We start from the raw sequence: 20,525 nt of genomic DNA, 5'->3' as shown, positions 1-20,525 counted from the left end.
TTTATCTATTTTTCTCTATTTATTTACCTATTTTTCTCTACTTATTTACCTCTTTTTTCTCTATTTATTTACCTATTTTTTCTCTATTTATTTACCTCCTTTGTTTTCTCTATTTATTTACCTTTTTCCCTCTATTTATATACCTATTTTTTTTAATTAGCTATTTTTCTCTATTTATACACCTATTTTTTCTCTAGTTTATTTACCTCTTTTTTCTGTATTTATTTACCTACTTTGTTTTCTCTACTTCATTACCTATTTTTCTCTGTTTATTTACCTATTTTTTCCTTTAATTTATTTACCTATTTTTTATTTACCTTTTTTTCTTTGATTTATGTAGCTATTTATCTATATTTATACACCTATTTTTTCTGTAGATAATTTACCTATTTTTTCTCTAATTTATTTACCTATTTTTTTCTCTAGTTTATTTACCTATTTTTTTATTTACCTTTTTTTCTTTGATTTATTTAGCTACTTATCTATATTTATACACCTATTTTTTCTCTAGATAATTTACCTATTTTTTCTCTATTTATTTTCCTATTTTTCTCTATTTATTTACCTGTTTTGTTTTCTCTATTTATTTACCTATTTTTCTCTAGTTATTTACCTATTTTTCCTCTAATTTATTTACCTATTTTTTTATTTACCTTTTTTTCTTTGATTTATTTATCGATTTATCTCTATTTATACTCCTATTTTTTCTATATAATTTACCTATTTTTTCTCTATTTATTTTCCTATTTTTCTCTATTTATTTACCTCTTTTGTTTTCTCTACTTATTTACCTATTTTTCTCTGTTTATTTACCTATTTTTCCCTATTTTATTTACCTATTTTTCTCTATTTATTTACCTATTTTTCTCTATTTAGTTACCAATTTTTTCTCTAGTTATTTACGCATTTTTCTTTCTCACTTATTTACCTATTTTTTCCTCTAATTTCTTTACATATTTTTTTATTTACCTTTTTTTCTTTGATTTATTTAGCTATTTATCTCTATTTATACACCCATTTTTTCTCCAGATAATTTACCTATTTTTTCTCTATTTATTTTCCTATTTTTCGCTCTATTTGTTTACCTCTTTTGTTTTCTCTACTTATTTACCTATTTATCTCTGTTTATTTACCTATTTTTCCCTATTTTATTTACCTATTTTTTCTCTGTTTATTTACCTATTTTTCCCTATTTTATTTACCTATTTTTTCTCTAGTTATTTACCTTTTTTTCTGTATTTATTTACCTACTTTGTTTTCTCTACTTCATTACCTATTTTTCTCTATTTATACACCTATTTTTTCTCTACCTAATTTACCTATTTTTCTGTATTTATTTACCTATTTTTCTCTATTTAGTTACCTCTTTTGTTTTCTATATTTATTTACCTATTTTTCTCTAGATAATTTACCTATTTTTCTCTATTTATTTACCTATTTTTTCTGTATTTATTTTCCAATTTTTTCTCTATTCATTTAGTTTTTCTATTTATTTACCTCTTTCTTTCTCTAATTTATACACCTATATTTTCTCTATTTATTTACCTATATTTCTCTATTTATACACCTATTTTTTCTCTACTTAATTTACCTATTTTTCTCTATTTATTTCCCAATTTTTTCTGTTTTATTTACCTCTTTTGTTTTCTCTATTTATTTTCCTATTTTTTCTCTATATATTTACCTATTTTTCTCTCTCATTTATTTACAAATTTTTTCTCTGTTTATTTACCTATTTTTTCCTCTAATTTATTTATCTATTTTTTTCTCTAATTTATTTACCTATTTTTTCTCTATTTATTTACCTGCTTTGTTTTCTCTATTTATTTTCCTATTTTTTCTCTATATATTTACCTATTTTTCTCTCTCATTTATTTACGTATTTTTTCTCTGTTTATTTACCTACTTTTCCCTTTAATTTATTTACCTATTTTTTATTTACCTTTTTTTCTTTGATTTATTTACCTATTTTTTATCTATTTATTTTCCTATTTTTCTCTACCTATTTACCTCTTTTTTCTCTATTTATTTACCTATTTTTTCTCTATTTATTTACCTATTTTTCTCTATTTAGTTACCTCTTTTTATCCACTATTTATTTACCAATTTTTTCTCTAGTTATTTACCTACTTTTTTCACTAATTTATTTACCTCTTTTGTTTTCTCTATTTATTTACCTATTTTTCTCTAGATAATTTACCTATTTTTCTCTATTTATTTACCTATTTTTTCTCTATTTATTTTCCAATTTTTTCTCTATTCATTTACTTTTTTCTATTTATTTACCTCTTTCTTTCTCTAATTTATACACCTATATTTTCTCTACTTCATTACCTATTTTTCTCTATTTATTTGCCTATTTTCTTCTCTAAATTATTTACCCATTTTTGTCTATTTATTTACCTATTTTCTGTATTTATTTACCTCCTTTGTATTCTCTACTTCATTACCTATTTTTCACTATTTCTTTATCTATTTTTTTCTCTAATTTATTTACAAATTTTTTCTCTGTTTATTTACCTATTTTTTCCTCTAATTTATTTATCTATTTTTTTCTCTAATTTATTTACCTATTTTTTCTCTATTTATTTACCTGCTTTGTTTTCTCTATTTATTTTCCTATTTTTTCTCTATATATTTACCTATTTTTCTCTCTCATTTATTTACGTATTTTTCTCTGTTTATTTACCTACTTTTCCCTTTAATTTATTTACCTATTTTTTATTTACCTTTTTTTCTTTGGTTTATTTACCTATTTTTCTCTATTTATACACCTATTTTTTCTCTACCTAATTTACCTATTTTTCTGTATTTATTTAACTATTCTTTCTCTAGTCATTTACCTATATTTTCTCTCATTTATTTTCCTATTTTTTCTCTGTTTATTTACCTATTTTTTCCTTTAATTTCTTTACATATTTTTTTATTTACCTTTTTTTCTTTGATTTATTTAGCTATTTATCTCTATTTATACACCCATTTTTTCTCCAGATAATTTACCTATTTTTTCTCTATTTATTTTCCTATTTTTTCTCTGTTTATTTACCTATTTTTTCCTTTAATTTCTTTACATATTTTTTTATTTACCTTTTTTTCTTTGATTTATTTAGCTATTTATCTCTATTTATACACCCATTTTTTCTCCAGATAATTTACCTATTTTTTCTCTATTTATTTTCCTATTTTTTCTCTATTTGTTTACCTCTTTTGTTTTCTCTACTTATTTACCTATTTTTCTCTGTTTATTTACCTATTTTTCCCTATTTTATTTACCTATTTTTTTATTTATTTACCTATTTTTCCCTATTTTATTTACCTATTTTTCTCTATTTATTTACCTCTTTTGTTTTCTCTATTTACTTAACTATTTTTTCTCTAGTTATTTACCTCTTTTTTCTGTATTTATTTACCTACTTTGTTTTCTCTACTTCATTACCTATTTTTCACTATTTCTCTATCTATTTTTTTCTGTAATTTATTTACCTATTTTTTCTCTGTTTATTTAGCTACTTTTTCTCTATTATATTTACCTACTTTATCTCTATTTATTTACCTATTTTTTCTCTAGTTACTTACCTCTTTTTTCTGTATTTATTTACCTCCTTTGTATTCTCTACTTCATTACCTATTTTTCACTATTTCTTTATCTATTTTTTTCTCTAATTTATTTACAAATTTTTTCTCTGTTTATTTACCTATTTTTTCCACTAATTTATTTATCTATTTTTTTCTCTAATTTATTTACCTATTTTTCTCTATTTATTTATCTATTTTTTCTGTAGTTATTTACCTACTTTGTTTTCTGTACTTCATTACCTATTTTTCTCTATTTATTTGCCTATTTTCTTCTCTAAATTATTTACCTATTTTTGTCTATTTATTTACCTATTTTCTGTATTTATTTACCTCCTTTGTATTCTCTACTTCATTACCTATTTTTCACTATTTCTTTATCTATTTTTTTCTCTGATTTATTTACCTATTTTTCCCTATTTAGTTTATTTACCTATTTTTTATTTACCTTTTTTCGTTGATTTATTTAGCTATTTATCTATATTTATAGACCTATTTTTTCTCTAGATAATTTACCTATTTTTTTCCTCTATTTATTTACCTATTTTTCTTAATTAGCTATTTTTCTCTAATTAATTTACCTATTTTTTTCTCTAGTTTATTTACCTATTTTTTATTTACCTTTTTTTCTGATTTTGTTATTATCTATATTTATACACCTATTTTTTCTCTACCTAATTTACCTATTTTTCTCTATTTATTTCCCTATTTTTTCTGTATTTATTTACCTCTTTTGTTTTCTCTATTTATTTACCTATTTTTCCTCTATATATTTACCTATTTTTCTCTCTCATTTATTTTCGTATTTTTTCTCTGTTTATTTACCTATTTTTTCCCTTTAATTTATTTACCTATTTTTTATTTACCTTTTTTTCTTTGATTTATTTAGCTATTTTTCCTCTATTTATACACCTATTTTTTCTCCAGCTAATTTACCCATTTTTCTCTATTTATTTACCTATTTTTCTCTACTTATTTACCTCTTTTTTCTCTATTTATTTACCCATTTTTCTCTAATTATTTACCTCTTTCTTTCTCTAATTTATACACCTATATTTTCTCTATTTATTTACCTATTTTTCTCTATTTATTTACCTATTGTTTCTCTAGTCATTTACCTATATTTTCTCTCATTTATTTTCCTATTTTTCTCTGTTTATTTACATATTTTTTCCTTTAATTTATTTACCTATTTTTATATTTACCTTTTTTTCTTTGATTTATGTAGCTATTCATCTATATTTATACACCTATTTTTTCTCTAGATAATTTACCTTTTTTTTCTCTAATTTATTTACCTATTTTTTTCTCTAGTTTATTTACCTATTTTTTATTTACCTTTTTTTCTTTTATTTATTTAGCTACTTATCTATATTTATACACCTATTTTTTCTCTAGATAATTTACCTATTTTTTCTCTATTTATTTTCCTATTTTTCTCTATTTATTTACCTGTTTTGTTTTCTCTATTTATTTACCTATTTTTCTCTAGTTATTTACCTATTTTTTCCTCTAATTTATTTACCTATTTTTTTATTTACCTTTTTTTCTTTGATTTATTTAGCTATTTATCTCTATTTATACACCCATTTTTTCTCCAGATAATTTACCTATTTTTTCTCTATTTATTTTCCTATTTTTTCTCTATTTGTTTACCTCTTTTGTTTTCTCTACTTATTTACCTATTTTTCTCTGTTTATTTACCTATTTTTTCCTATTTTATTTACCTACTTTTTCTCTGTTTATTTACCTATTTTTCCCTATTTTATTTACCTATTTTTTCTCTATTGATTTACCTCTTTTGTTTTCTCTATTTATTTACCTATTTTTTCTCTAGTTTGTTGTGCCCAGGCAACGCCCAAGCACACGTGTCACGCGACATATTATACTTCATATTAACCATTATACTACTCCAGAACGTTCGAGACGTTCCTAAGCAAAATCAGTTGCGAGGGCAAAGCGCGAAACTACAAAATCAGCGAAATTGCGAGCGTTGCAACGTGACCATGCACGGCAACGCGAAGCGACGGCACCACGCCCAATAGCGCAATAAAAACCGATTTGCCGCCGCAAATCGAGAGACTCTAGAGCCGACTCTCGACCAGTTAACACGGTTAATTCCTACTTGTACACTCCGGTCTAGTTTAAGTGTTTTTGAATAAAGACTTAGTCTTTGGGTTTAATCACACTTGGTGTAGTTCATCCGGTGGATTCTCATCCTTTAATCACTCCCGAACCCACGATTACGCCAGATCCCGTACCAGCCTTGCGAGCCATCACGCAGGGCACAACAAGTTACTTACCTCTTTTTTCTGTATTTATTTACCTCCTTTGTATTCTCTACTTCATTACCAATTTTTCACTATTTCTTTATCTATTTTTTTCTCTAATTTATTTACAAATTTTTTCTCTGTTTATTTACCTATTTTTCCCTATTTTATTTACCTATTTTTCTCTATTTATTTACCTATTTTTCTCTATTTAGTTACCAATTTTTTCTCTAGTTATTTACGCATTTTTCTTTCTCACTTATTTACATATTTTTTCCTCTAATTTCTTTACATATTTTTTATTTACCTTTTTTTCTTTGATTTATTTAGCTATTTATCTCTATTTATACACCCATTTTTTCTCCAGATAATTTACCTATTTTTTCTCTATTTATTTTCCTATTTTTCGCTCTATTTGTTTACCTCTTTTGTTTTCTCTACTTATTTACCTATTTTTCTCAGTTTATTTACCTATTTTTCCCTATTTTATTTACCTATTTTTTCTCTGTTTATTTACCTATTTTTCCCTATTTTATTTACCTATTTTTTCTCTATTGATTTACCTCTTTTGTTTTCTCTATTTATTTACCTATTTTTTCTCTAGTTATTTACCTCTTTTTTCTGTATTTATTTACCTACTTTGTTTTCTCTACTTCATTACCTATTTTTCACTATTTCTTTATCTATTTTTTTCTCTAATTTATTTACAAATTTTTTCTCTGTTTATTTACCTATTTTTCCCTATTTTATTTACCTATTTTTCTCTATTTATTTTCCTATTTTTCTCTATTTAGTTACCAATTTTTTCTCTAGTTATTTACGCATTTTTCTTTCTCACTTATTTACCTATTTTTTCCTCTAATTTCTTTACATATTTTTTTATTTACCTTTTTTTCTTTGATTTATTTAGCTATTTATCTCTATTTATACACCCATTTTTTCTCCAGATAATTTACCTATTTTTTCTCTATTTATTTTCCTATTTTTCGCTCTATTTGTTTACCTCTTTTGTTTTCTCTACTTATTTACCTATTTTTCTCAGTTTATTTACCTATTTTTCCCTATTTTATTTACCTATTTTTTCTCTGTTTATTTACCTATTCTTCCTTATTTTATTTACCTATTTTTTCTCTATTGATTTACCTCTTTTGTTTTCTCTATTTACTTAACTATTTTTTCTCTAGTTATTTACCTCTTTTTTCTGTATTTATTTACCTACTTTGTTTTCTCTACTTCATTACCTATTTTTCTCTATTTATACACCTATTTTTTCTCTACCTAATTTACCTATTTTTCTGTATTTATTTACCTATTTTTCTCTATTTAGTTACCTCTTTTGTTTTCTATATTTATTTACCTATTTTTCTGTAGATAATTTACCTATTTTTAAAGTTTAAGTGTTTTTGAATAAAGACTTAGTCTTTGTGTTTAATCACACTTGGTGTAGTTCATCCGGTGGATTCTCATCCTTTAATCACTCCCGAACCCACGATTACGCCAGATCCCGTACCAGCCTTGCGAGCCATCACGCAGGGCACAACAAAATTGGTGGCAGCGGTGGGATCTGCATCGTAAAGATTTTACCGAGCCTTGACGCAACCGATTGATCGACGTCGACTGAGGTTGAACTACCTCCGACAAGATTATTGGATCATCGCAATCTCGTAGGCCAAAACAGGCCATCGTCGCTACCGAGGTAGCACAGAGGACCGAGGAACGGCCTTTGAGAAGATGTTCGACGCAGCCCGAACGACGACGAGCCTGGTGTCGAGTAAAATCAGCCTGAGAGTGAACGGGTGTAACTACCGTCTATCAAACACCAAATCCATCTACGAGGACGTCACTGATCTGAGGATGAGGACGCACGAGAGGACTTGGAGACCGAGGAACCTGTAGGAGCCGCACCTGAAGGACGGACGGAGAGCCGTTCACGGGAAGCAGCCGTCGGAGCACGCAGCGAACAGCTGTACGAATCGACCTTGCTGGGTCCAGTTTCAGCTTATCACCGCCGTTGGTTCACAGACGAGAGGACGCCTGACCGAGCCGACGACATGTGGTTGCGAGCAGCCTTGTGAGTAACAGAATAGCGCAAACGTACATATTGTAAACCAGAGTCCAATATAAAAATAGAAACGGTACATGCATGTCTATAGAAGAAGAACGCGCAAATCGATTCAAACTCCCGGGTCAAAGAAGTTTTTCGAGATCATTCGAATCATTTTTCAATAAAAAGCTAACTTTCGAACGCGAAGAATTAGACCTTCTACCTTCTATAGACCATCCAAGATCGTCTCGCCGAACACTTCGATCGCCGCCGTTGCGACTAAGCGTTAGAAAAGACGACGATTCAAGTGCCGAATCGTCTCCGGAAAACTTTGTAACACCGAATAGAGAATACCCGATCGTGCTAGCGGATTTTAGTTTGTTGGACATAGAAGGAACAGAAGAAAGCGAAATGTCGCTAAACGCGGGAAGTAGCCTCCCGGTACCAAACGTAAAATTATTATCTACCGCGCTGTCGTTAGTCGACAAATTCGTAGGAAAATCGTCAGACGAACTTGCAGAATTTTTGAAGTCTTATACAAGCGCCTCGGAGTTTGTCGCCGCGAATGAATTGCCACGATTCTTGAAAACAGTGATAGGTACAAAAATTAAAGGCAAAGCAGCCAAGGTATTAGAGTACAAAGATATAGATACTTTCGATAAATTAAAGGACATCTTAACTTCACTATTCGTAGACAAAAGATCAATAGGAGCAGTTGGAGCAGAGTTTCATGCCTGCCACCAACGAGAAGGCGAAAGCGTAAAATTATTCGCGTGTAGAGTAGAAGAATTAGCTGGGGAATTATCGGAACTATCGGTAAAACCAGGGAACAGCGACGAAGTAAATAACGCGTTAACAGAATCAGTGCAAGAACGCGCCCTCGATGTTTCCACCCTCGGGTTGAATTTAAAACTGAGAACGATCATAAGGTCTCGAAATTACGCAACGCTAAATGCAGCTATCGCCGCAGCTATAGAGGAGGAACAAGCGATGGGTCTAAACACCTCGCGAAATTTTAGGAAGCTCGATGATCAACCCAAAAGAAGAGAAGGATCTAACGTACCGCGCTGCGAACGCTGCAATAAATTAGGGCATTTGGCGAGGAATTGCTATACGCGATTAAGCATGCCGCGAATAAACTATCAGCCGCAACAGACGCACATAAAAAGGGAAGTACAGCGCGTCACAGTAGTCTGCCACTATTGCAAGAAACCAGGACACCAAATCAGGGAATGCAGGGCCAGAGAAAGGGCAAACGAACGAGAAAATAGACCGCGCTATACAAACACGAGTTACAGGCGCGACGACTCTAGACAGAATTTTAGCAGAACTCCGGGCCGAGAATCACATAGCGGGAATCGAGATTACCCAAACACGGGCCACGGGACAACCGACGATAGACAGACTAACACAGGGCCTAGAGTGGATTCGTATCGAGCGAATCTAGTAATGACTTCCAAAATAGAAAACACCGTCGAAATCAGAGCATCAGAACTAGTAAAAGGAAAAGCGAGCCTGCTACTCGACACCGGTGCCGATATTACACTAATAAAGATAGGGAAGGTGCTGGGCGACGTCCACGCCCAAGACGAAATAGTGTCCTTGCGAGGAATAGCCCCAATGGAAATCAAAACGCTGTGCCTAATACAATTAAACGTAGAGGTCGGAAACAAACTCATAACGCATCCCTGTCGGTTAGTGAGAGATGACTTCCCATTAGAAGCAGACGGAATTCTGGGACAAGATTTCATGACTAAGCACGACGTATGCATTCGGGCAAATCAAGGAATAGAATTGTACGGAACACGGTTCCCCTACTCTGGAGGAGGCAACGTAACATTAAAACCGCGATCAGAAACAATTCTCTTAGCCAAAACGACGGAAAAAGGAGAAGGAATAGTAGAGGGACAGCCGATCAAGCCAGGAATACTCATAGGGAACTCATTAACGATAGGCAATGACGGAAAATGCATAATAAGCATAATGAACACCACAGCAGACGAAGTTCTTATCAGTACGCCGACCGTGACATTAGAATCACTGACGAGCGAAAACGTTGACCCGACGGACGCGACCTGCGACAAAGATCGCGACACGCCGACACATATGGTACACGCTGTACACGGGAGAAATAGAATGCAAATCTTGCGCGAAAGCCTCAGGACCGAACACTTAAATAGCGAAGAAAAAACCAGCTTACTCGAGCTCTGCGAAAAATACAATGAAATATTCGGATTAGAAGGAGACAAACTAGGATACTCCAAAAAAGCGGAACACTCAATTACTCTAACCCAAGGTACTAAACCTATATACGTGAAGCCGTATAGACTACCTCAAGCGCATACGGAAGAAGTAGATAAACAAGTTCAGGAAATGGTAAAAGAAGGAATAATTAGACCAAGCGCCAGCCAATGGAACGCTCCCTTGCTAGTAGTCCCGAAAAAACCAGATGCTACAGGTAAACGCAGGCTAAGAGTGGTAGTAGATTTCAGAAAGGTAAACGACGCGACGATAGGCGATTCGTATCCCTTGCCGAATATAACAGATATTTTAGATCAATTAGGCGGAGCAAAATATTTCTCAACCTTAGATTTAGCTTCAGGGTTCCATCAAATAGCTATGAAGGAGGAAGATCGTGAAAAAACCGCATTCTCGACGCCATACGGACATTTCGAGTATAATAGAATGCCATTTGGGCTTAAAAACGCTCCCGCGACATTTCAAAGGTTAATGAACACCGTACTGTCAGGCTTACAGGGAATAAAATGTTTCGTGTATTTAGACGACATAGTCGTCTACGGACGCTCATTGAAGGAGCACCAAGAACGATTAAAACTCGTATTCGAACGCATACAAGAAAGTGGCCTAAAACTTCAACCCAACAAGTGCGAATTCCTACGCAAAGAAACAATATACCTAGGACACATAATAACCGAAAACGGCATCAAGCCAGACCCATCTAAACTAGAAGCTGTCCGAAGCTTCCCGGTACCTAAAGGAATAAAAGACGTGCAATTCTTTTTAGGCCTAGCTGGATATTATAGGAGATTCATAGCGGAGTTTTCACAGATTGCAAAACCTTTGACACAACTGTTAAAGAAAGACCAAGCATTCAGATGGACTGCACAGGAGCAGGAAGCTCTCGAGATTCTAAAAGAAAAATTAACGACAGCACCAGTATTGCAATATCCAGATTTCTCAAAACCGTTTGTTCTAACAACAGACGCTTCCGGAAAAGCGATAGGAGCAGTATTATCGCAAGGAAAAATAGGACAAGATTTGCCAATAGCGTACGCGAGTAGAGTATTGAATAAGGCGGAAGAGAATTATAGCACCATCGAAAAGGAATTGTTAGCCATCGTATGGGCAACGCAACACTTCAGACCATACGTATACGGCACTAAATTCAAAATCGTGACGGACCATAAGCCACTCACTTGGCTTTTCAACGTAAAGGACCCCGGTTCTAGATTAATGAGATGGAAGTTGAAATTAGCAGAATACGACTATAGCATCGATTATAAGGCCGGAAAAACGAATAGGAACGCGGACGCCCTTAGCAGAATGTTCGCGATAACGCGCGGAGTGAAACAAAAGATCGACAACGAAACAATAGCCGGCGCCAGCGAAGACGACAGTGAACAAGAGAAGCCCCGATCGAATGGAGAAACGGACAACGCAACATACACGGAGGACGAAAAACTTCGAGTGCTACGCGAATTCCACGACACACCTCTGGGTGGACACTTAGGGGTAAAACGGACCCTAGAACGCATAAAATTAAATCATTCGTGGCCAGGAATGCGACAAGACGTAGAAAAGTACATCTCTAGATGTGAAAAATGCCAAAGAAATAAGCTATCGAGAATAACCAAAGCCCCCATGGTTATTACAGACACTCCCACGGAACCATTCGAGAAATGCGCACTAGACATCGTAGGACCTTTACCCGAGACCGGCAGACGAAACAAATACATATTAACCTTTCAAGATCTTTTAACCAAATTCAGTAAGGCCATACCCCTCGAGAACCAAGAAGCGGATACCGTAGCTAGAGAATTCGTTACTAAAATAATTTGCGAATACGGCATTCCGCAGCGAGTACTAACAGATCAAGGAACTAATTTTCTAAGCCAAGTCTTTAAAAACGTATGTAGGTTACTAAAAATCGACAAAATCCAAACTACAGCCTACCACCCCCAATCGAACGGAGCGCTAGAAAGAAGCCACCGCACGCTGGCAGAATATTTAAAGAACTATATCGCAGAAGACCAGACTGACTGGGATGAATGGCTACCGTACGCGATGTTCACATACAATACTACCCCTCACACGTCTACTAGCTACACGCCCTACGAACTCGTTTTCGGAAGACAAGCTTCCTTACCAACCTCATTAAACCAAGCACCGCAACTAACATACACCTACGACAAATACGCTGAAGAATTACGCGGAAGACTACGGTCCACGAATAGCATCGCGCGCGAAACTATAGGGATCAATAAGGACAAGTCAAAAAGGCAATATGATAAAAGGACAGCTAACAAATTTTTCAAAATTGGGGAGCAAGTACTCCTACACGACGAGACAGTGAGACGCGGACGATCGAAAAAACTAACACCCGCGTGGATAGGACCCTACTCAATTCAAAACACGCACGACAATAATAACTACACTATAGGAAAGGGACGAAAAACGCGCCGCGTACACGCAAACCGGTTAAAACACTTCATAGAATAGGACAGGAACAAGGAAACGGTCGCAGTAGTGAAGGAAAGTAACGGTACGCAGACAAACTATTGAAAAAAAAAGGGAGGAGAAAAAATTTATTCAATTTAGGATATATGAGTCCAAATTAATATGTGTGTGTGTCACCCCCCAAGCGCGCCTATAATAGAAACCACGGACCTGGCCGCGTGAAGGGTTCCGGAAAACGATCGCCATGACGTTCTGGAACAATAACCAGACGCGGAATAACCAAAATAGAAAATTGCACTAGAAACAAAAAACACCTAACCGACAAAAACATTTGATACTCACCGTAAAGTGCCCGTATCCCCCACGCGTCCTCCGCGTCCAACCATTCAGCGTTTTCGGCGGCGATTTGACGCCGCGCCGAGCGGTACTCCCGCACCGCCCGCCTGTACCCAATACTCATAAACCCGGACGGCGCCGGATATTCCAAACACTAAAAATTTAAGAAAAGAGGAAACCAATTATAAAAACCCTACGCACTTCCACCAAAACACAAAACACCCAACAACTTGCACTAAACGTACCAGTAAAAACAGCGCGAGCTCGCGAGGAAGGCTTAAGAAACACAACATGATGTCGCAACTGATCACAACGGAATGAGAAGCGACGAGACAATCGAGTCTCTTGCAAGGAAGAACTGCCTTACGTTAACAAAATTTTATCTCGCGCACGCGAAACACACGCAAGACAAGAGACTTCGCGACGAACAGAAAGATGCGTCGACTACACCTCGACATTATATTTTACAGGATTACCGTCCTACAATTGACGACACTACTCATAGGAGGAACAACCCCCGACACAGACTTCGCTATAAAAGAATTTCAAGATCACCCGGGCATTTACTTCGAAAACTTAGGCGATCTACAGATTTACCGGGATAGTTGGAAACTAATACTACACTTAGACATATCGTACATTTACCGACGCGAATCAAATCTCCAGGCAGCACTATATGACATACTTGCTCAGTGTAAAACACCTTCTACTAATAACTTACAAAAATTCTGTAAAACGTTTGGCACGAAAATTCAAAGCAAAGTAGACCGCGTAACCAAATTCCTTACTTACGTCCAACAAACCATAAGCTCCGCACCAAAACAGCGTCGCGGGCTAATAGACGGATTAGGTTACATAGGCAAATCACTCTTCGGACTAATGGATTCCGAAGACAGAAAGATAATCAACGACCAAATAGACTTCCTAAAAAGACAAGACAGTAGATTAAAGAATACAATCAAAGGGCAAATGCAAATTGTAAGAGCTAACGCCCAACTTCTAAATGAAACTATACACAACGTACAAGAAAATGAAAAAACCCTTTTAAACGCAACTTGGCAAATTCAATACTTACTACAACAGACGACTGACATTACTAGATTTCGAGAGACAATAGACGAAAACCTCATACTAATAAATAGCGTCGCGGAAACACTCCTGCGTGACACACAAGACTTGTTAGAATTCATAATGGATATAAAGAAAGGAGTCCTTAACCCACAATTAATGCCACCGGCACAAATCATAACATACCTCACTTCAGCACTCGCTCACATCCCGCAAGGATTAGACTTCCCGATCGGAATAAAACTAGAAAATATGCACGTCCTATACGACATCCTTACACTTTCCGCATTTTCGGATACGAAATCAATTACCGTAGTACTAGATATCCCATTGTTGAGCGCAAAGAAATTCAAATTAAGCAAGGTACACCCGGTACCCACAAAGGTAAACGATTCGTTCTACGCGTATATAGAACCCCTCGACTCATACGTGGTACTCGACACCTCGGTGCAAGATTACATACAACTAAGCAAACAAGACCTAACAGAATGTAAAACTATAAACGAGCTATATCTCTGCACCTCAAGCCATCCAATGTTCAAAGCGATACCATACGGACCCTGCGAAGTACAGTTGTACACAAAATTGACGCAAAAACCGAACAATTGTAAAATACGAATCATGACACTGAAACACACGATCCTGATAGAATTACAACAACCGGGCACATGGATTTATATCGCACCGAAACAAATACAACTAGCAGTAACCTGCGGCGATAAAAACACAAACATGTATAGTATTAAGGACTCTGGTATAATAACGATAAGAAATAAATGTACTATCACTACCGCCGAATTTACGATAGAAACCGGAAAACAATACGGAATAGAAAAAACATGGAACTACTTACCTGGTTACAATTTGACACTAGACGAAATTACGTTTCCACAGACCACTGTAAATTCGTACCGACATACCAATTTTGAACTTAAAAGAATAATCAAACACCCGGAAGAATTAAATAAAGTTAGTAAAAAATTTGAAGACTTACAAAACGATTTAGAAAAACCCGAGATTATACCAACCGAGTATCACTATAGCTTCTTTACACTATCCTCTGTGACGGGATTTATCACAACTACACTATGTATGTTCGCACTTTACAAATGCATTGTACGCTGCAAAGCAAAAACACCACGACACTGTACCACAGACAACACGAGTCGCGACAAAACAACACAAAAACCCGAAGCGATAATCAAAATAGTTAGTAAGGAGGAAACGTCTTCCACTAATTCTCTTTAAAATATACCATTATAAGCTAGTTAAGAAAAACCACATGTAAGTCGATGATAACCAATCCAACCATTACGAGTTTTGGGATTTCCCTAAGATAGTTTATCATCGGCACCTTTGTATTCTCTACTTCATTACCTATTTTTCACTATTTCTTTATCTATTTTTTTCTATAATTTATTTACCTATTTTTTCTCTGTTTATTTACCTACTTTTTCTCTATTTATTTACCTATTTTTCTCTAGTTATTTAGCTCTTTTTCTCTATTTATTTACCTATTTTTTCTCTATTTATTTACCTATTTTTTCTCTAGTTATTTACCTCTTTTTTTCTGTATTTATTTACCTACTTTGTTTTCTCTACTTCATTACCTATGTTTCTCTATTTATTTGCCTATTTTTTTCTCTAAATTATTTACCTATTTTTCTCTATTTATTTACCTATTTTCTGTTTTTATTTACCTCCTTTGTATTCTCTACTTCATTACCTATTTTTCACTATTTCTTTATCTATTTTTTTCTCTAATTTATTTACCTATTTTTTCTCTGTTTATTTACCTACTTTTTCTCTATTTATTTACCTATTTTTCTCTAGTTATTTACCTATTTTTTCCTCTAATTTATTTACCTATTTGTTTATTTACCTTTTTTCCTTTGGTTTATTTAGCTATTTTTCTGTATTTATACACTTTTTTTCTCTAGTTTATTTACCTATTTTTTATCTATTTATTTACCTATTTTTTTTAATTAGCTATTATTCTGTGTTTATACACCTATTTTTCTCTTGTTTATTTACCTCTTTTTTTCTGTATTTATTTACCTACTTTGTTTTCTCTACTTCATTAACTATTTTTCTCTGTTTATTTACCTATTTTTTCCTCTAATTTATACAGGGTGTCCCACTAAGGAGTGGACAGCGCGATATCTCTTAAAGTATTGTCGATAAAAATATAAAAAAAATAGGGAATTGCATGGTTCGAGGGGGCCCATTTATTAGCGCGAACGAATTTTGTTTTCGATTATTATTTTAAAAGATACGATGGTCAAGTTCGGTTTTTCAAATGGAACTATTTTTTTTGAAGACCTGAGTTGATAGTGCGTTCCAAGACAAATTCAATGAGCTTTAATGTATACACTTTATTTCCACTGGTTTTTAAGATATTGCAATTGCAAATTTACTGATTTTCACTGCAAGGTGTTACTGGCGCCACGGGTGGCACTGCCTGTTGAAATGGATACTTACCTGCCAAAGGTCTACGCCAGAAATGGCAGGCCCAAAGGCTGGACAATTCTTTTCCGTCAGAAATGCTACTTAGGTAGGTACATCTGCGGTATCGAGAAGCGCATCGTTACTTTTATTTCGCACTTGCTTCTACGCTCGGATGGCCGGTTCTTTTGGGAGGGATGCAAAAGGACGGAAAAGAATTGTTCAGCCTTTGGGCCTGCCATTTCTGGCGTAGACCTATGGCAGGTAAGTATCCATTTCAACAGGCAGTGCCACCCGTGGCGCCAGTAAGACCGCCCCCGGTTTTTGCCATTCCAGAGGGGTTTCTTGCAGTGAAAATCAATAAATTTGCAAGCGCAATATCTTAAAAACCAGTGGAAATAAAGTGTATACATTAAAGCTTATTGAATTTGTCTTGGAACGCACTATCAACTCAGGTCTTCAAAAAAAATAGTTCCATTTGAAAAACCGAACTTGACCATCGTATCTTTTAAAATAATAATCGAAAACAAAATTCGTTCGCGCTAATAAATGGGCCCCCTCGAACCATGCAATTCCCTATTTTTTTCATATTTTTATCGACAATACTTTAAGAGATATCGCGCTGTCCACTCCTTAGTGGGACACCCTGTATACCAATTTTTTTATTTATCTTTTTTCCTTTGGTTTGTTTACCTATTTTTCTCTATTTATTTACCTATTGTTTCTCTAGTTATTTACCTCTATTTTCTCTCATTAATTTTCCTATTTTTTCTCTGTTTATTTACCTATTTTTTCCTCTATTTTATTTACCTATTTTTTTATTTACCTTTTTTTCTTTGATTTATTTAGCTATTTATCTCTATATATACACCTATTTTTTCTATATAATTGACCTATTTTTCTCTATTTATTTACCTATTTTTCTCTATTTAGTTACCAATTTTTTCTCTAGTTATTTACGCATTTTTCCTTCTCACTTATTTACCTATTTTTTCCTCTAATTACTTTACATATTTTTTTATTTACCTTTTTTTCTTTGATATATTTAGCTATTTATCTCTATTTATACACCCATTTTTTCTCCAGATAATTACCCTATTTTTTCTCTATTTATTTTCCTATTTTTTCTCTATTTGTTTACCTCTTTTGTTTTCTCTACTTATTTACCTATTTTTCTCTGTTTATTTACCTATTTTTCCCTATTTTATTTACCTATTTTTCTCTATTTATTTACCTCTTTTGTTTTCTCTATTTACTTAACTATTTTTTCTCTAGTTATTTACCTATTTTTTTCTCTCATTTATTTACCTATTTTTTTATTTACCTTTTTTCCCTTGATTTATTTACCTATTTTTCTCTATTTATTTAGCTCTTTTTCTCTGTTTATTTACCTACTTTTTCTCTATTATATTTACCTACTTTTTCTCTATTTATTACCTATTTTTTCGCTAGATATTTACCTATTTTTTCTCTCATTTACTTACCTATTTCTTCTCTATTTAGTTACCCATTTTTTCCTGTAATTTATCTACCTATTTGTTTATTTACCTTTTTTCCCTTGATTTATTTAGCTATTTTTCTCTATTTATACACCTATTTTTTCTCTAGTTTATTTACCTATTTTTATCTATTTATTTGCCTATTTTTTCTCTATTTTATTTACCTATTTTCTTATGTATTTATTTACCTCTTTTTCTGTATTTATTTACCTACTTTGTTTTCTGTACTTCATTACCTATTTTTCTCTATTTATACACCTATTTTTTCTCTACCTAATTTACCTATTTTTCTGTATTTATTTACCTATTTTTTCTCTACTTATTTTCCTATTTTTCTCTATTTATTTACCTGTTTTGTTTTCTCTATTTATTTACCTATTTTTCTCTAGTTATTTACCTATTTTTTCCTCTAATTTATTTACCTATTTTTTTATTTACCTTTTTTTCTTTGATATATTTAGCTATTTATCTCTATTTATACACCCATTTTTTCTCCAGATAATTTACCTATTTTTTCTCTATTTATTTTCCTATTTTTTCTCTATTTGTTTACCTCTTTTGTTTTCTCTACTTATTTACCTATTTTTCTCTGTTTATTTACCTATTTTTCCCTATTTTATTTACCTTTTTTTCTCTATTTATTTACCTATTTTTCTCTATTTATTTACCAGTTTTTTCTCTAGTTATTTACGCATTTTTCTTTCTCACTTATTTACCTATTTTTTCCTCTAATTTCTTTACATATTTTTTTATTTACCTTTTTTTCTTTGATATATTTAGCTATTTATCTCTATTTATACACCCATTTTTCTCCAGATAATTTACCTATTTTTTCTCTATTTATTTTCCTATTTTTTCTCTATTTGTTTACCTCTTTTGTTTTCTCTACTTATGTACCTATTTTTCTCTGTTTATTTACCTATTTTTCCCTATTTTATTTACCTATTTTTCTCTATTTATTCACCTCTTTTGTTTTCTCTATTTACTTAACTATTTTTTCTCTAGTTATTTACCTATTTTTTTCTCTCATTTATTTACCTATTTTTTCTCTGTTTAGTTATCCATTTTTTCCTTTTATTTTTTTACCTATTTTTTTATTTACCTTTTTTCCCTTGATTTATTTACCTATTTTTCTCTATTTAGTTACCAATTTTTTCTCTAATTATTTACGCATTTCTCTTTCTCACTTATTTACCTATTTTTTCCTCTAATTTATTTACCTATTTTTTTATTTACCTTTTTTTCTTTGATATATTTAGCTATTTATCTCTATTTATACACCCATTTTTTCTCCAGATAATTTACCTATTTTTTCTCTATTTATTTTCCTATTTTTTCTCTATTTGTTTACCTCTTTTGTTTTCTCTACTTATTTACCTATTTTTCTCTGTTTATTTACCTATTTTTCCCTATTTTATTTACCTTTTTTTCTCTATTTATTTACCTATTTTTCTCTATTTATTTACCAATTTTTTCTCTAGTTATTTACGCATTTTTCTTTCTCACTTATTTACCTATTTTTTCCTCTAATTTCTTTACATATTTTTTTATTTACCTTTTTTTCTTTGATTTATTTAGCTATTTATCTATATTTATACACCTATTTTTTCTCTAGATAATTTACCTATTTTTCTCTATTTATTTTCCTATTTTTCTCTATTTATTTACGTGTTTTGTTTTCTCTATTTATTTACCTATTTTTCTCTAGTTATTTACCTATTTTTTCCTCTAATTTATTTACCTATTTTTTTATTTACCTTTTTTTCTTTGATTTATTTAGCTATTTATCTCTATATATACACCTATTTATTTCTATATAATTTACCTATTTTTTCTCTATTTATTTACCTATTTTTCTCTATTTAGTTACCAATTTTTTCTCTAGTTATTTACGCATTTCTCTTTCTCACTTCTTTACCTATTTTTCCTCTAATTTCTTTACATATTTTTTTATTTACCTTTTTTTCTTTGATATATTTAGCTATTTATCTCTATTTATACACCCATTTTTTCTCCAGATAATTTACCTATTTTTTCTCTATTTATTTTCCTATTTTTTCTCTATTTGTTTACCTCTTTTGTTTTCTCTACTTATTTACCTATTTTTCTCTGTTTATTTACCTATTTTTTCCCTATCTTATTTACCTATTTTATCTCTATTTATTTACCTATTTTTCCCTATTTTATTTACCTATTTTTCTCTATTTATTTACCTCTTTTGTTTTCTCTATTTACTTAACTATTTTTTCTCTAGTTATTTACCTATTTTTTTCTCTCATTTATTTACCTATTTTTTCTCTGTTTAGTTATCCATTTTTTCCCTCTTATTTATTTACCTATTTTTTTATTTACCTTTTTTCCCTTGATTTATTTACCTATTTTTCTCTATTTATTTAGCTCTTTTTCTCTATTTATTTAGCTCTTTTTCTCTATTTATTTACCTATTTTTTCTCTATTTATTTACCTATTTTTCTCTATTTATTAACCTATTTTTTCTCTAGTTATTTACCTCTTTTTTCTGTATTTATTTACCTACTTTGTTTTCTCTACTTCATTACATATGTTTCTCTATTTATTTGCCTATTTTTTTCT

At 31.8% G+C, this 20,525-nt stretch overlaps 1 protein-coding gene and 1 long non-coding RNA gene across 2 annotated transcripts; one reads left to right on the top strand and one right to left on the bottom strand.

Moving 5' to 3' along the window:
- On the bottom strand, positions 1-7,564 carry LOC143378257 (uncharacterized). The gene is made up of 3 exons (XR_013088004.1): positions 4,692-7,564; positions 144-1,412; positions 1-95 (listed from the first exon to the last, which is right to left on the bottom strand). It is a non-coding gene; the product is annotated as an uncharacterized LOC143378257 (long non-coding RNA).
- A 146-nt stretch (positions 7,565-7,710) lies between these two features.
- On the top strand, positions 7,711-13,969 carry LOC143378256 (uncharacterized). Its single transcript, XM_076830001.1, has 3 exons — positions 7,711-7,914; positions 13,392-13,911; positions 13,949-13,969. The coding sequence occupies exons 1-3, from the start codon at positions 7,895-7,897 to the stop codon at positions 13,967-13,969; spliced, it is 561 nt and encodes a 186-aa protein (XP_076686116.1). The 5' UTR covers positions 7,711-7,894.
- The last annotated feature ends 6,556 nt before the right edge of the window (positions 13,970-20,525 follow it).

The sequence above is a fragment of the Andrena cerasifolii genome, unplaced genomic scaffold (assembly GCF_050908995.1).
Source record: "Andrena cerasifolii isolate SP2316 unplaced genomic scaffold, iyAndCera1_principal scaffold1832, whole genome shotgun sequence".
Classification (NCBI taxonomy): Eukaryota; Metazoa; Arthropoda; class Insecta; order Hymenoptera; family Andrenidae; genus Andrena; species Andrena cerasifolii.
The sequence above is the reverse complement of the archived record's forward strand: the minus strand, read 5'-3'. Positions and strand labels throughout refer to the sequence as shown.

What these genes read in the sequence shown, in the direction of transcription:
- LOC143378256 (XM_076830001.1), top strand. Translation starts at nt 7,895, where the DNA reads ATGTGGTTGCGAGCAGCCTT. An exon ending in ATGTGGTTGCGAGCAGCCTT is followed by an intron (nt 7,915 to 13,391) that starts GTGAGTAACAGA and finishes TATATTTTACAG; the next exon opens with GATTACCGTCCTACAATTGA. An exon ending in TGCAAATTGTAAGAGCTAAC is followed by an intron (nt 13,912 to 13,948) that starts GCCCAACTTCTA and finishes ACAACGTACAAG; the next exon opens with AAAATGAAAAAACCCTTTTA.